At 47.7% G+C, this 13,292-nt stretch overlaps 2 protein-coding genes across 6 annotated transcripts in view; both read left to right on the forward strand.

Annotated features, from left to right (window-relative positions):
* The first annotated feature begins 677 nt into the window (after positions 1–677).
* On the forward strand, positions 678–8,822 carry LOC109953075 (mitochondrial sodium/hydrogen exchanger 9B2). 3 transcript variants are annotated; one of them, XM_020588448.1, is made up of 14 exons: positions 678–771; positions 2,151–2,297; positions 3,393–3,492; positions 3,751–3,921; positions 4,441–4,583; positions 4,668–4,795; positions 4,943–5,024; positions 5,384–5,477; positions 6,099–6,205; positions 6,295–6,444; positions 6,554–6,662; positions 6,811–6,947; positions 7,897–8,071; positions 8,197–8,822. In XM_020588448.1, exons 2-14 carry the CDS (start codon positions 2,151–2,153, stop codon positions 8,283–8,285), a joined length of 1,632 nt encoding a protein of 543 aa, XP_020444104.1. In that variant the 5' UTR covers positions 678–771; the 3' UTR covers positions 8,286–8,822. The 3 variants fall into 3 exon arrangements, with proteins under 3 accessions (XP_020444104.1, XP_020444103.1, XP_020444105.1); XM_020588447.1 differs by lacking the exon at positions 678–771 and adding an exon at positions 899–1,347; XM_020588449.1 differs by lacking the exon at positions 678–771 and adding an exon at positions 899–1,003.
* A 1,282-nt stretch (positions 8,823–10,104) lies between these two features.
* LOC109953080 (basement membrane-specific heparan sulfate proteoglycan core protein-like) overlaps positions 10,105–13,292 on the forward strand; it is a 5,897-nt gene continuing 2,709 nt past the window's right edge. The window contains exons 1-5 of one of the 3 annotated variants that reach the window (XM_020588456.1): positions 10,105–10,343; positions 10,431–10,550; positions 10,683–10,718; positions 11,795–11,909; positions 12,688–12,836. In XM_020588456.1, the coding sequence (XP_020444112.1) occupies positions 10,526–10,550; positions 10,683–10,718; positions 11,795–11,909; positions 12,688–12,836 (325 nt within the window). In that variant the 5' untranslated portion in view covers positions 10,105–10,343; positions 10,431–10,525. Of the gene's footprint in view, positions 10,551–10,682; positions 10,719–11,794; positions 11,910–12,687; positions 12,846–13,292 lie in introns of all 3 variants that reach the window. The other 2 variants (XM_020588454.1, XM_020588455.1) reach the window with 2 other exon arrangements.

A 13,292-nucleotide genomic window follows, 5' to 3' on the forward strand; every position in this document is an offset into this window, starting at 1 on the left:
CTACATTATGAACCTGGACGTGTTTGTCCATGTGAGTGGTTAATGGGGGGATTAAAACGGTGTTACCACCTTTTATCACTGACTTTAAACGTTAGCTGATGTTAACTGTGAGATGCACCAGCTTTAGTCCTTCTTTTACAAACTTTAGATTTAAATGTTTCTGAGCAGGAGTCGTCCAACAGATTGCCGGCTGTGTCCTCCATGCTGAGCTGTGAGACACATCCAGAACATTCCACGTGATGGTTTTTGGTTTTAAGAGTATTTTTCTACAGCTTTTTGTACGTCATGCTGATCACACAGGACTGTTGGTGTGTGTGAACCCTGTGTTTGATGTCCTGGTTTAGCTTTATCACGACGATGACGATGATGATGATGAAGTGTTATTGTTTGACATGGTTTTAAAAGTTTTATTAACAGACTGTAGCTTCAGTTTTCTGTACAGTCGACCTTTGGTTTGTATCACTGTGCATCCCACCAATAAAACTGTGCACACTCTCCCGTGCGTCTGACTCAGTGTGTGCAGACTAGTCACTGGACTTTCAGCCTGTTTCCACTTCCTCTGCTCCAGAAATAAGGTTTTAGCTTCTGGTTTATGTCTGGAGGCCCAGGCAGCCTGCAGGGCCACCACGTCTGAGAGGGGCTCGGCCATTACATCACTGGTCACCATGTCATGTGATCCCCCACCACCATAAAACAGACAAAATGTTTAGTTTGTCTTTAAGTGTTGAGGCGGTGTTTGTCCAATAACCTGCCCACCCTGAGTTAGAGCAGGTATTTACTGTTATTTCACATTAGGACATTTAAAGTTTGGGGTTAATTTATCACAGTGAATAAAATGATCATTGATTTGACTTTAAATGTGTGTTGGCACGTTTCTACCATCTGTGGCGGCGTGTGTGTGTGTGTGTGCTGCTGAGGGGAGGTGGCAGCCGGGACCCACCGGTTGTTCCCAGAGGACGGGCACTGTTCAGCCTGTGAGACGCCACAGGACGCGCTGTCCGAGGTGTGTGAACGTCAGGTGTTGGGGTGAAACGCTGCTGTCACCCTCCACATGTGCGACACGCGGACACACACCTGCTATTATGTGGATGCCAGTGAGACGTGTGCGCGTCCTGCAGCCTGGTATTAAGGCCGCTGACGGTGTGAAAGCCACCCGTGTCCCTATAATGCCAGGCTTTACAACCAGTGTGTGTCTGTCATCTGGCAGAGCGACAAACACAACAGGGCTTAAACCACCTATTATTAACACTAGCAGACACACAAACACACCCCTGGTCTCAGCTGGTCGGTGACTAAGTTCAGTTGGCGTTTCCTCTTTGTTCCAGTCACAGATCTGCACCAGCCAAGGTAAGACCGGACCACACGCACTGTGTGTGTGGTGATTTGTCGCTGTCATTCACTGAGCTGGGATTGTAAACTCGTCCTTTGTGAGCAGGTAGAAGATTAATGACCAATATCTGATTTGTTAGAACTGTAAATAATGTTGGTTCGTGCTGTTCAAAGTTTGAAATGACTTCAAAATCCTCCTTCCTGCGTGCACGCTGCGGTGGCACTGGGTTTGAACAGGTCTATGTTCCCAGAGGTTTCCTGAGTGTGTAAACACCAGGGTCTGAACTGAAACTGGTTTCACACCAAGTGCAGAAATGCTTCAATTAAAACCCAAGAAAATGATTCATAGTTAGTTGGAAACTTTATTTTCCACGTTTGTTGAATTGAGCTTTTTGTAGAAAATGTTCAGCCATGTTTTATTTCACAGGTTATTCATGTTTTCCGAGGAGCTGGGACTTGGTACCAGTCTATGGAGACCAGGGACAGTGGACTCCCAGTGTGTCCATAGTGCAGGCAATGAAACGTAAAGTGACATGTGCTTTGTTTACAGGGGATTCTGGGTAGTTTCCAGCTTGGTAATAAGCTGGTCAGACTTAATTTTATGGGCTGTGATTTAGTTACTTCCTGGGGGAAACTCGTTTGGTATCGGTGAGAGAGGAAAACGAGCTGCTGTGGTCAGAGACTCCCTGCTGCTGGTGTGTCTGCAGGAGCTGATGGCTGAGGTCCCACCACTCCACAGGTCTTTCCCAAGGTCCCTCTGGGTCTCAGGGTTATAGCTGAAGTCAGAAACATGTCCTCACAAGTACAAGTGTGTGTTTCAGATGATGGACGAGGAGGCTACTAAGCGCTACTGTTACGGGCGGAGGCCTCCGGAGGTAGGAGCCAGAGACGTCCAGGTGGAGAGAGAGGTCGCCATCCTGCCACGGAGGAGGACGGATGACCAACAGGACAGCAGTGCGTCAGCAGAGGTGAGCTGTCAGCAACAACACGCACAAAACAACTACCGACAGAAAGTGTTGTTGGTTCAACTCACCACTAAGGATCCAAATGATAAACAGCACAACATTGACAGATTCAGGCCAAAGGTTCGCGGACAGCTGAGCGTTACACTGGTCTGGTTTCCTCCGGTTCGTTTCCAGCTGGTGTGTGTGAGCAAACCAGTGTCAGTGTTTCAGGTTTCCGTCGCGACCAAATATATTTAGTGTGCAACTGTAAAGCAGGTTATTGTTTCCAGCTGGTGTGTGTTGAGCAAACCAGTGTCAGTGTTTCAGGAAGCCTGTTCACGAGAAGGCCTGATGGTGCAAAGGGTAAAGGTTAGTCGCTTTATTCTGGTCAGTTATTCATTTCTGGAGTAACTTGAGCAACAGGAAGTACATCGTTGCCATGTTGGCACCGTTAACAATAGCTGAGCCAGGGCTCCAGACTGCGCGCGACCCGTCGCGACCAAATATATTTAGTGTGCAACTGTAAAGCAGGTTATGCACGAAGGACTGTTCTCACTGTAGAAACAGTGGAGAGACATACAGTCTCCACGATACTGTCGTCACAGTGTTTACCTGCAGGTCTGTTACCGGCCCGCGTCACCAGACGTCCAATCTATCACACGTGTCCATCCACACTGACTCGGAGACGCGCGCCGCCCCTGGGCCTCTCGTTTACGCTCAGTCTACTTTGTCCTGTGGCGCATCTGAAGTGGAATCCACCCAGACAGCTGCTTAAACCAGACACATCACCCGTTGGACTCTGACGGATCGGGCTCCCGGTGGCACCGAGCTTTCTGGGTTTAGTTCCCATGGTGCCACATGTCCTGAGGACCTGGATGTTATCTGGGTTAATTCTCCTCAGGGCTTTAACTGTGTCTGTGCGTGGTGATGGTCAGCCAGTCAGCCCAGGGCTCTGAAGCTGTTGTTGGTTTGGTCGGTGTGATGTGAAGACCTGTCGCTTTAATAATGAACAACTTCAACATACAAACACTGTGAAGCCATTATTATATTTACACACAGAGGAAGGGTTAAGGCTCCATGTGTGTGTCTGTGTGTCAGCATGTGTGTGTCTGTGTGTAGATGGCGCCATCGGCCTCATCCTCCTGCTGCTGGCCTTGTATCAGGTCAAAGGTCAGATGTCCTCGACCTCAGGGACTCTTCAGCCTGCTCATAACCAAAGGTAAGGAACACCACAGCCTCTGCTCGTTCAGACGTCCTCAGGTCTCAGCAGACCTCAGTAAATGTTTCACCTGAGTAAAACTAAACAGCAGAGTAAACTTCTGACCCAGAGACAATTGATTTCACAGATTTGACCTCAAGGTGGCGCCACAGGGCAGCCCACAGTGCTGGGACAATCTCCCTGATAACCTGTTGATGTCTCACCCAGCCTTGGCTCAGTACTGACCATCCACCTGTTTGCTAACCTGTGTGTGCGCAGCGTGTCTCTTCGCTCTGCTGTTCGGGGTCGTCTGGTCCATCACAGGAAGTGAGTGTTTACCTGGAGGGAACCTGTTCGGCATCGTCATCCTCTTCATCTGCTCGGTGCTCGGAGGGAAGCTGGTGGGAATGATCCAGCTGCCCACCCTGCCCCCCTTCCCTCCTCTACTTGGTACGGCTGATGACCTAATCTGATGTATTATAATCCTAATCTGGATTCATCTGTTCTAACGTACTCCATTTTCTTCTCCTCTGGTCTGGTCTGGTCTCACCCAGACCTGTTCCAGTCTCACTGTGAACCTGATCTTGTATAATCTAACCTTATTGGTGTGGTTTAGTCCAGTAGTCTGGTCTAATCCAGTCTAGAGGTCCTTTCAGACCTGCCCCTCTTCCCAGGAATCTGCCTGCTGTTTCACATAATGTCTGAACAAAGCCCAGAGAAAAGGGATTATTTTAAATTAATGTCTTGTCTAACCCGCTCTACTTTAGTCCAGCCTAAACCAGTCGAGTCAGATAATCCAGTCTAATGTCACCTTGTCCATCTTAAACCAGTTTAATTCACTGGTCTTCAACCAGTCAGATCCTGGGCTGTTGTTACAATTCAGTCAAATTTAATCTGCACTAGTCTTATTTCCTCTTGTTGTGCGTTCTCTTGTTTCTTCTTAATGTATCGCTGTGTGTGTGTGTGTAGGCATGCTGCTGGCAGGTCTAGTGTTGCGTAACGTTCCCTACGTAACTGACGCCATCTTCATCGACACTCACTGGTCTGCAGCGATGAGGAACGTCGCCCTGTCAATCATCCTGACCAGAGCCGGGCTGGGCCTCGACCCCCTGGTACAGACACACTCACATGTCCTGTACACACCTAATGACTGTGCTGATGTACTTAGGCTTGTGTGTGTGTGTGTGTGTGTGTAGGCGTTGCGTCGTCTCAAAGCGGTGTGCGTGCGTGTTGCTGTCGGCCCCTGCGTGGTGGAGGCCTGCGTTGTGGCTGTGGTTTCTCACTTCCTGCTGGGTCTGCCTTGGGTCTGGGGATTTGTCCTGGGGTAACACCAGCCTTCCAGCTGCAGACACCTGCACATCGTTACAGATACATGTGGTTATTTACGTCTGAACACTGTGCCTGTGTGTGTGTGTGTGTGTGTGTGTGTGTGTGTGTGTGTGTGTGTGTGTGTGTGTGTGTGTGCGTGCAGTTTTGTCCTGGCCGCAGTGTCTCCGGCAGTCGTCGTGCCTTCGATGCTCCTCCTGCAGAGAGAAGGATACGGAGTGGAGAAGGTAACTCATCACACTGGACCGATCACAGGTGATGCAGCGCTCTGCCACCAGGGGGAGCAGGGGAGGCCAGTGTAAACACGTAGGCTGATAGAACTGGCTCAGAGGTTGGGAAGGTTAGAAACAGTAGTTATTTAGATTGTTGGGTCTGAACCAGTTTGTAGGGATGGAGGACCAGTAGCAGCAGAGGACTGGTCCTAGCTGTTATGACTGGGGCCACCGAGGGCAGATGGGCTTTAATGTAGAGATGAGCTGAACCTCAAGGGGCCACAGGAATCACCGGTAGGGAACCAAGAAGATATTTTGGTTCTGTAATGTTCTAGTGATCGTATCATGTTCTCCTAACGTCCTGGGCTGTTCAGGGAATCCCCACGCTGCTGATGGCTGCTGGGAGCTTCGATGACATTCTGGCCATAACAGGATTCTCTACCTGCCTGGGAATCGCCTTCTCTACAGGTCAGATGTTCTCCTTCATCCTCTGTGGAGATGACACTCAGTAAAACACGTGATCCGTCACATCAGACCTGGTGAACGTGGCAGTTCTTCTTAAAGTGTTTGTAGTTTTGACCTTCTGTATTTTACTGAGGGTTGGATACATGGACTGTACATGTACTTTTTGTTAGTGCAGAGTTTTTAAATGGATCTGAACCCGACTGGTGACACCAACTGTGTGTTCATGTACTGATACTGTACGAAGTAGTAGTTAGTAGCTGTCCTGTGATGGTCTGTAGTTCTGACAGTCGGTTGTCCAGCTCCGTTATTCTTTTAGTCATAATCCATAATTTAAGATCATAAATTAAATATTTTGGAACCAGGACCTGGTCCAGGATTTGGACCAGGGAACTCCTGAAAAACAGTGTCAGATATTTAATGACCATTTACTCAAAGTGTCAGTGTGTTTACTGTCACATGCACAGTAAGGAAACACGTTTCAATGCCAAACAATAGAAAGTGTAAATATAAAATAAATTACAAATAAAGGCAATTCTAAAAACAAAATATAAATTAAATTAATCGGATTAGTATCAGGGCCACAGAAACTGGATCAGTCCCTCCTATATGCTGTTGGTCCTGCAGGTTCCACGTGGATGAACATACTGAAAGGTCTGCTGGAGGTGGTGGGAGGGGTCGTAGCTGGGCTGATCCTGGGCCTGTTCTTGTGCTGCTTCCCCAGCAAAGACCAGGTTTGGCAGTGTTTTAGATTTACCAGCTCAAATGTTTTGTTTTCTCACATGGTTTTACACTTTCTTCATTCCTGCCTTCCCCTCTTCAGGAGGACCTGGTGTTGAGGAGGACTCTTATGTTGTTGGGTCTGTCCACATTCTCCATCTTCTTCAGTCATGTTATTGGTTTTGCCGGAGCTGGTGGCCTCTGCACGCTGGTGTTGGCCTTCCTGGCTGCTCTGGGATGGAAAACTGACAAGGTACCAATCAGAATCAGTCTAATCTGGATCACACACCTGACTTCAGCAGGTCTGAACTGTTCAGACCACTGAATCTGTTAAACCCAGAGGTATGTATCCTAATGTCCAGGCTCCAGTGGCAGCCATGGTGGGTCAGGCATGGGATGTGTTCCAGCCTCTCCTGTTTGGTCTGATCGGAGCAGAAATCACCATAATGGCCCTCAACCCCAGAACCGTGGGTAAGAACCAAAATTAACAGTCTCATCTGGGTCTGGCCCCACCTGGTCCCATTTTAACCTGGTGCAAGAGCAGCTGAAAGTCCACCACAGGTCACAGGTTCTTAAGCTTTAAACATTTTACAGTCTGTTGATTTCTCCATCTGCCCAGGTCTGGGTCTGGCCTGTCTCAGTCTTGGCCTACTGATCCGTCTGCTCGTTACCTTCCTGCTGGTTCATTTTGGAGGATTCAACCTGAAGGAGAAGCTCTTCATTGCCGTGGCCTGGCTACCTAAAGCAACCGTACAGGTTGGTGAGCACACCACAGCTTACAGTACTCCTAAAACCTCATCGGTGACTATACGAGAACCCCCTAAATGATCTCTAAAACACCCAGAATGTCCTAAATCTAGATTATTATAGTGGATCCCTCCACCCTCCTCAGTGGTGAAGGAAATCTGAGGACCCCCCTAAAACCTTGTCAGTCACCTACATGTGTTCCATGAGTGCAGTAAACGTACGCACTGATGTACGTCACAACTATAGTGTCCTAAAGGACCAAGAGAACCACTGGATCCTTTACGTCACAACTATAGTCTCCTAAAGGACCAAGAGAACCACTGGATTCCTAAGACCACTTCAGTGACCACAGAAACCCCCTAAGCTCAGAACTCCACAGAACAACTTCGTTAGAATCTCAGTAAGCACCAATAAAACCTGGTCACTGACTACGAGAAGCTTAGATGAGAAAGAAAACTCTTAAAACATCTTCAGTCAAAATTAGGACCTAACCATCAGAACCACATCAGACCACTTAAACCTCCTATAACCACCTGTAAACAAAGGGTCTCTACATCTTCCTCAGTGATCACTAGACCCAGCTACATCTACTGAAATCTCAATAACTACAGAAACCTCAAAGGACCAGTCCTTAGAACCACCTCAATGACCCCTAAATCTCTTCTTTAGCCCTTTAATGAGGGCTAAATTGACCCAGTGGACTACCCTTCTTAGTTAGCATTGAAACCCTCAAAGACCAACGACTGGATTGTTTTAATGTCACAATCCAAAGGACCAGGACCATGATTATAACCTCTGAAGATCCCCTGGACCCTCCTCAGTGACCTTGTGTCGGTTCCAGTGGCCTCGCTCATTTGAAATATGTGGATTTTAAATGTGCCCTTCTAACGTGTTCATGTGTATATGTGGATATTAAATGTGCCCTTCTAACGTGTTCATGTATTTGTGCACGGGTCAGGCTGCTATCGGCTCGAAGGCGTTGGACATGGCAAGGGAGGAAGGGGACGATGCCTTAATAAAGTTTGGTTTAGATGTGCTAACGTTAGCCGTCTTAGCCATCCTAACGACGGCTCCCGTCGGAGCGCTGGGTATCGGCCTGGCAGGGCCACGCCTCCTGGCCCAACAGGTCAAAGGTCAGTATGTACACACATTTACACATTTATTTTTCCATGTGATCTGGTCGATTTATAAAAGTCATGTTTGGTTCTTCAGATTTGTAAGAAATAGCTCATATGGTTAATCTTTTTTTAATCTACAGCAGATGAAACTGAGGGCGATGCCACGACTCCAAGCAGTAACGGGATCCGTAAAGAAAAGGACTGCGTGGTCTTTGAGAGCCAGCTCTGAGGCCTCTGATTGGACAAGCTGAAGGAAAGTACACGTGCCACATAGGTGTTAAACTAAATGTAGCTGTAAAACATTTAACTGCATTTCTCACATCTTAACGCTAGCTTTTTACTAGCTACTGTCGTTACGTGAACATTCAGCTATAGACTGTTCACTCTGCTGTACGTGACGCGAAGATTAATGACTGTGTTGCTTGATTGGACGACGTTAGAAGCTCAGTTCCAAATTTAAGTGGGTCAAACCAGGCTAAGCTCAGTGGATCAAATGTATAAAGAAAGATATCGGGTTTAACTAAATTGTTAATATACGAACATTGTTCACCAAATGCCTCTAGTGACCCCTGCTGTTCATCTGCTTCTAAGTGAGGTCTTCTCTTGTTGGTGACGTAGGACATGAGGCGTCCATACGTTTTCTCTTTATGCACTTCTGTATAATTTAACCCCAAGTGAGTTTTCTCACTGGACACTTGGATGTAAATGTGTATTTACAACAACATTCACATGATGTGACGCTCAATAAAAGCTCAGTCAGTAACAAAGTGGCCTCATCATTTAACTATGAACGTCTTTGTACCTTTAGACCAACAGAGTAACTGGGCCGTTGTTGGCCTGTAACTTGTTTAATAGGGACACTGGAAGTCAAATCTATCATTCCCTTCTCCCTCCTCCTATGGGCGGTGTGCACGTCTTCCTCTACCACAGGCACGTAGCACTGCAGAAAGCTCTGATGATGTTCCTGGGATCTATTGGAGCTGCTCTTCCAGTTTAGGAGCCACAGCTCCAAGTGCTCCTGCCAGCACTGGGACCACTTTGGCCTTCCACACCCTCTCCAGTTCCTCTTTGAGGCCCTGGTACCTCTGTGACTCCTAAACAGATCCAACAGATCCCAGGAACAACATCAGCTCTCTGTCCAGGGGACTGCAGTGCTCAAACTGCCAGGCCTCTGGTCGAGGACCCGAGGTGCCCCATATACACAGTATATGTAACGTACTGGGTGTACTACCAGGGCTGTTGATGAAACTGTAACTCAGCATGACACAGTATGATGCAACAGTTGTAGCTACACACAGTAGGAGCTGCATGATGAACTCAGGTCTGGTGTGAAGTTAAACATGATGGTCGTGGAGCAGTTCTGACACCATATGAAAGGTTCTGGTCCTTGGCTCAGTACAAAACCTTGACTGCTTTCAAAGAGCAGGTTCACACACAGGAGGTTCACAGTACTGAAGTACAAAACAAATAGTGAAGAGTAGACTTTAAAGTAACCTGTGAGGGTGGTGAACTCTCATTTTATACATCATATGCTATCACCAAACAAATCGACCTTTGGTTTTGTCAGAAACTGAGCATTTCCTGTTTCACTGGAGCAGCCGACCTCAGCCTCTGCCCTCTTCACACCCCACGTCTCACTGCAGCCATTTTCTAAACACAGAGTTGAACAGGATGTTTAAAGGGCAAACACCAACATTACCACCAGGAAATAACCCCGGCAGCCTAAAGGTGCACACTGACCGAAGCTCAGCTTCACCCCCTCAGATTTACAAACCAGTACTGAAAACTGAGGCTCACTCAGCCTGACACAGGTCGGCTGCTGGTTCAGGCTTTTGTACAACACTTACTTCCCTTCTCACTTCCTGTACCTGCTGAAACACAGCCAGTGACTTAAAATACTGCAGAGGCCGGGAGCCCTCACTAGTTGAGGACAACAAGCATGTGTGAATGAGAAAAGACTAAGTAACCTTTGAAAATGAGAACTAGGACAAAATGCATATATAACACAGTACTGTGGTGTCGTTGGACCAGGCCCTCCCAGCCGAGCAGCTGCCGACCTTCACAGATGAAGAGGCTTTCTCAAACCACAGACGTGCAACTACAGGGCGACGCGGGGCTTGGAAAAACTGAAGTGCATTCTTGGAAACTACAGTACAAAGGAACTGAAACCTCAGCTCGTCTGATCTTTACTGAAGCTGCTTTGTGCAGCTTTATTTCACGACTGGGCGCCAAAACACGAGGCGAGCTTTGTTTTCCTGTTTCCAGATTCATATGAAGGAAGCAAGAGGTGGGTGAAAGATGACAGCCAGCTGAAAACTGCAGCTAGATACCTGCTAATAAATGAACAAGGCATACGAACGTGTTGTGTACTCAGGCTGCTGAATGCACACCCCTCCTCCCTCGTTGTGGTTTAAGAGGATGCACTCACTACATTAGCTGTGAAGCAGTCAGTAAAACTCTGCAGACACCATGAAGGCAGCGCTGCTTTTCCTCTGTAAGTAGACAAAACCAGTTCTTCTCATCAGAAACAGTAACTCAGGTCAACACTTAGACAAATGTATTTTAGTTAGTTTATGAATCTGTGTGTGCTTCAGACAGTCAGAGCTCTGACTGACTGTTGTTTCAGGGTGGCTGATCTACCGGACGTCTGCACACGGCCGTGGTAAGTTTCAAGTCTCGTGTGGGTTTGTTGTTCGTTCTTACTTTGACAACCGTTTTAGGAGCGGGCTTGGGTGGCGATTTAGATTTTTACTGTGCTCTCTAGAATCAAAGACCTTTGTTGAACTGTGTGTTTGCAGCTTGTCATCACCTCTTCCCGTTCATCTATGGATGCTTCTCACAGCCGTCCTCCTCCAGAGGAAGGCGGCTGTGGTGGGTGGTCAACAAGACGTCAGACCTTCTCACCAGAGGCCACTGATGGTTTACCAAGTAGTTAAAGCACAAGCGTCTGGGTCTCAACACGATATCAAACAGACCTGACAGATTTCACTTCAGATCTTCAGGAGGCCTGATAACCGACGTCCTGCTAATAAGGGCATCAGATCTGGACACGTGTCATAAGATAAAACCTTTAATCAGGAATTCTCACTGAGATTGAGGACGTTGTGCAACAGAAAACAAACAGCACCAGAACAGAAACCAGAGACATCACTGGATCGATGTGAAGTGTAAAATGGACCCGTCGACGACACATTCTGTTTAAGTCCCTTGTTGTTCGTTATAGAGGGATCAGGCAGTGTGAGGCAGCCTACGTTCAGTATTTAGATGAGGGGAACGCAAAGCTGTGGTTTACTCTGAGAAGCAAAGTGAGATCCTGAGGCAGATTTCTACAGAAAAGTGATCTAGAGTCTGGGACCAGCTACTGCTTCATATAGTGCACAGCGACGAGCGCGGTATTTATCTGCTGTAATCAAACACAAAGCACAGTGATAAAGGACATCGAGGGGCTTTATGTTGAGTAGTGACGGCCAACTTAGTCATTTTGTGTCCTCAGGACAAAACCACGTCTTAGTCTGACGTTAGAGACCAGTTTTTATCTTTGGTCTTTGTGCCAGCAGGTGGTTAAACTGACAAACCAAACTGAGAAACTTGTATGGACACGTTCAATCTACAGATCATTACAGTCGTGTTTCAGAGCAGTGCGAGCTCTGCCAGTCTTTGTCTTGTGGCAGATAAACCTTGAACCTTAGCGCTGTCGGTCCAGATGCTCTAACAGACCTGTCCCTCTCTGTCTCTCAGCCTCCATCGTGGTCAGTCCCAGCAGGTCTCAGTATTTCGAGTACGACCAGGTCTCCCTGAGCTGTCAGCACTCCAGCTCTGATCCGTGGACGGTGTGGAGATACACCACAACAGGGTCAGTTCACCAGCGCTTTTCACACACTAACAAATCCAACCTACTGTCCATTTTGGTTTGACAGTCACTGTCCAGTCACGTCAGCTTCCGTCCTGCAGTGCGTAGATGTGATGCAGCCTTCATGTGGGGAGGTCAAACCCACCAAGTGTTTTACTGGCTCAAACCTGTTGTTCTGTAGTAGATTAAACATTTTGGTAAACAGATTTTTGGGTTTTATAGTAGATTTAAAATTTTGCTCCTCTCAAATTCTCTGTCACTTTTCTGAAGTTCATCAATAATGAACTTTACACTGCTCTAAATATTTTATCTCTAGCTTTGAAATCTCAAGTAGAAAATTCTGCGTCAGCCAAAACGAATGCAGTCCCACAACTAAAGGCCACGTCATGACGTTACGCAGAGTGACGTGCTACCGATGTGGTGACGGCCAGATGTGAGCTTCAGAAAATCAACGGGGGACGTCACCGAGTGCTCGACCTACTTTTATACTGGGTCAGTGCACAACGAGCATCAGGCTGTGCCGTCATATATCTGCTCTACTGTCTGACCGCCAGCGCTGAACATCTGGTTCCTCGTCTCACAAATGAAAACTAGTAATCAGGGAAAATTGTCAGCAAAGAGAAAAGTTTTCAATGTGCAACTGTAGGACGACCCCCGGATCCCAGCGCGCACTGATGGGAAACAAACCGCAGTTTTATACATGAGGAGCAAATTTAATACCAGAAAATGCAGATGTTTCCTTGTGCATGTGTAAAAGAGCTGTGTGGTGATGTGTTCCCAGGTTGAATCTGTCCCACTGTGGGTCGGACTGGGGCAGCCAGATGTCCTCCACCTGCGACATGAAGACGGTCAAGCCGTCGGACAGCGGAGTGTACTGGTGTGAATCTAGAGAGAGAGAGAGCAGCAACGCCATCAACATCACCGTCACCGGTAACAGAGGTGAAACCACAGCACCACAACCCGCACAGCTCCAACATCTGGCATCATGTTCAGTGTGAACCAGCAGCGGCGACCGTCAGTGCGTCGACGTGGAGAGAGAACACGCACGTGTGATTCACATTAAGGAAGTGAATCTGTGGGTTGTAGATGATTCAGGGCTGAGGAGGCCCAGCCGTTCAGAAACAGGCTGTTCAGGGGCAGGCTGTTCCTAAACAGGCTGGTCAGGGGCACGGTGTTTCCGGGGGGGGCGAGGCTGTTAAAAAGCAGGCTGTTCATAAGCAGGCCGTTCATAAACAAGCCGTTGAGAGGAGGGATGTTCATAAACAGGCCGTTCAGAAACAGGCTGTTCGGGGGAAGGTTGTTCATAAACAGGCCGTTCAGGGGCAGGCTGTTCATAAACAGGCCGTTCATAAACAGGCTGGTTATAAGGAGGCTGTTTATAAGCCA

This window comes from Monopterus albus, unplaced genomic scaffold (genome assembly GCF_001952655.1).
Source record: "Monopterus albus unplaced genomic scaffold, M_albus_1.0 scaffold541.1, whole genome shotgun sequence".
Lineage (NCBI taxonomy): Eukaryota > Metazoa > Chordata > Actinopteri > Synbranchiformes > Synbranchidae > Monopterus > Monopterus albus.

Excerpts from the sequence above, each read along its gene's own strand:
- LOC109953075 (XM_020588448.1), top strand. The coding sequence starts at position 2,151 with ATGATGGACGAGGAGGCTACTAAGCGCTACTGTTACGGGCGGAGGCCT. Across the intron at positions 3,493-3,750 it reads CAGCCTGCTCATAACCAAAG|CGTGTCTCTTCGCTCTGCTG; the intron begins GTAAGGAACACC and ends GTGTGTGCGCAG. Across the intron at positions 6,206-6,294 it reads GCTTCCCCAGCAAAGACCAG|GAGGACCTGGTGTTGAGGAG; the intron begins GTTTGGCAGTGT and ends TCCCCTCTTCAG.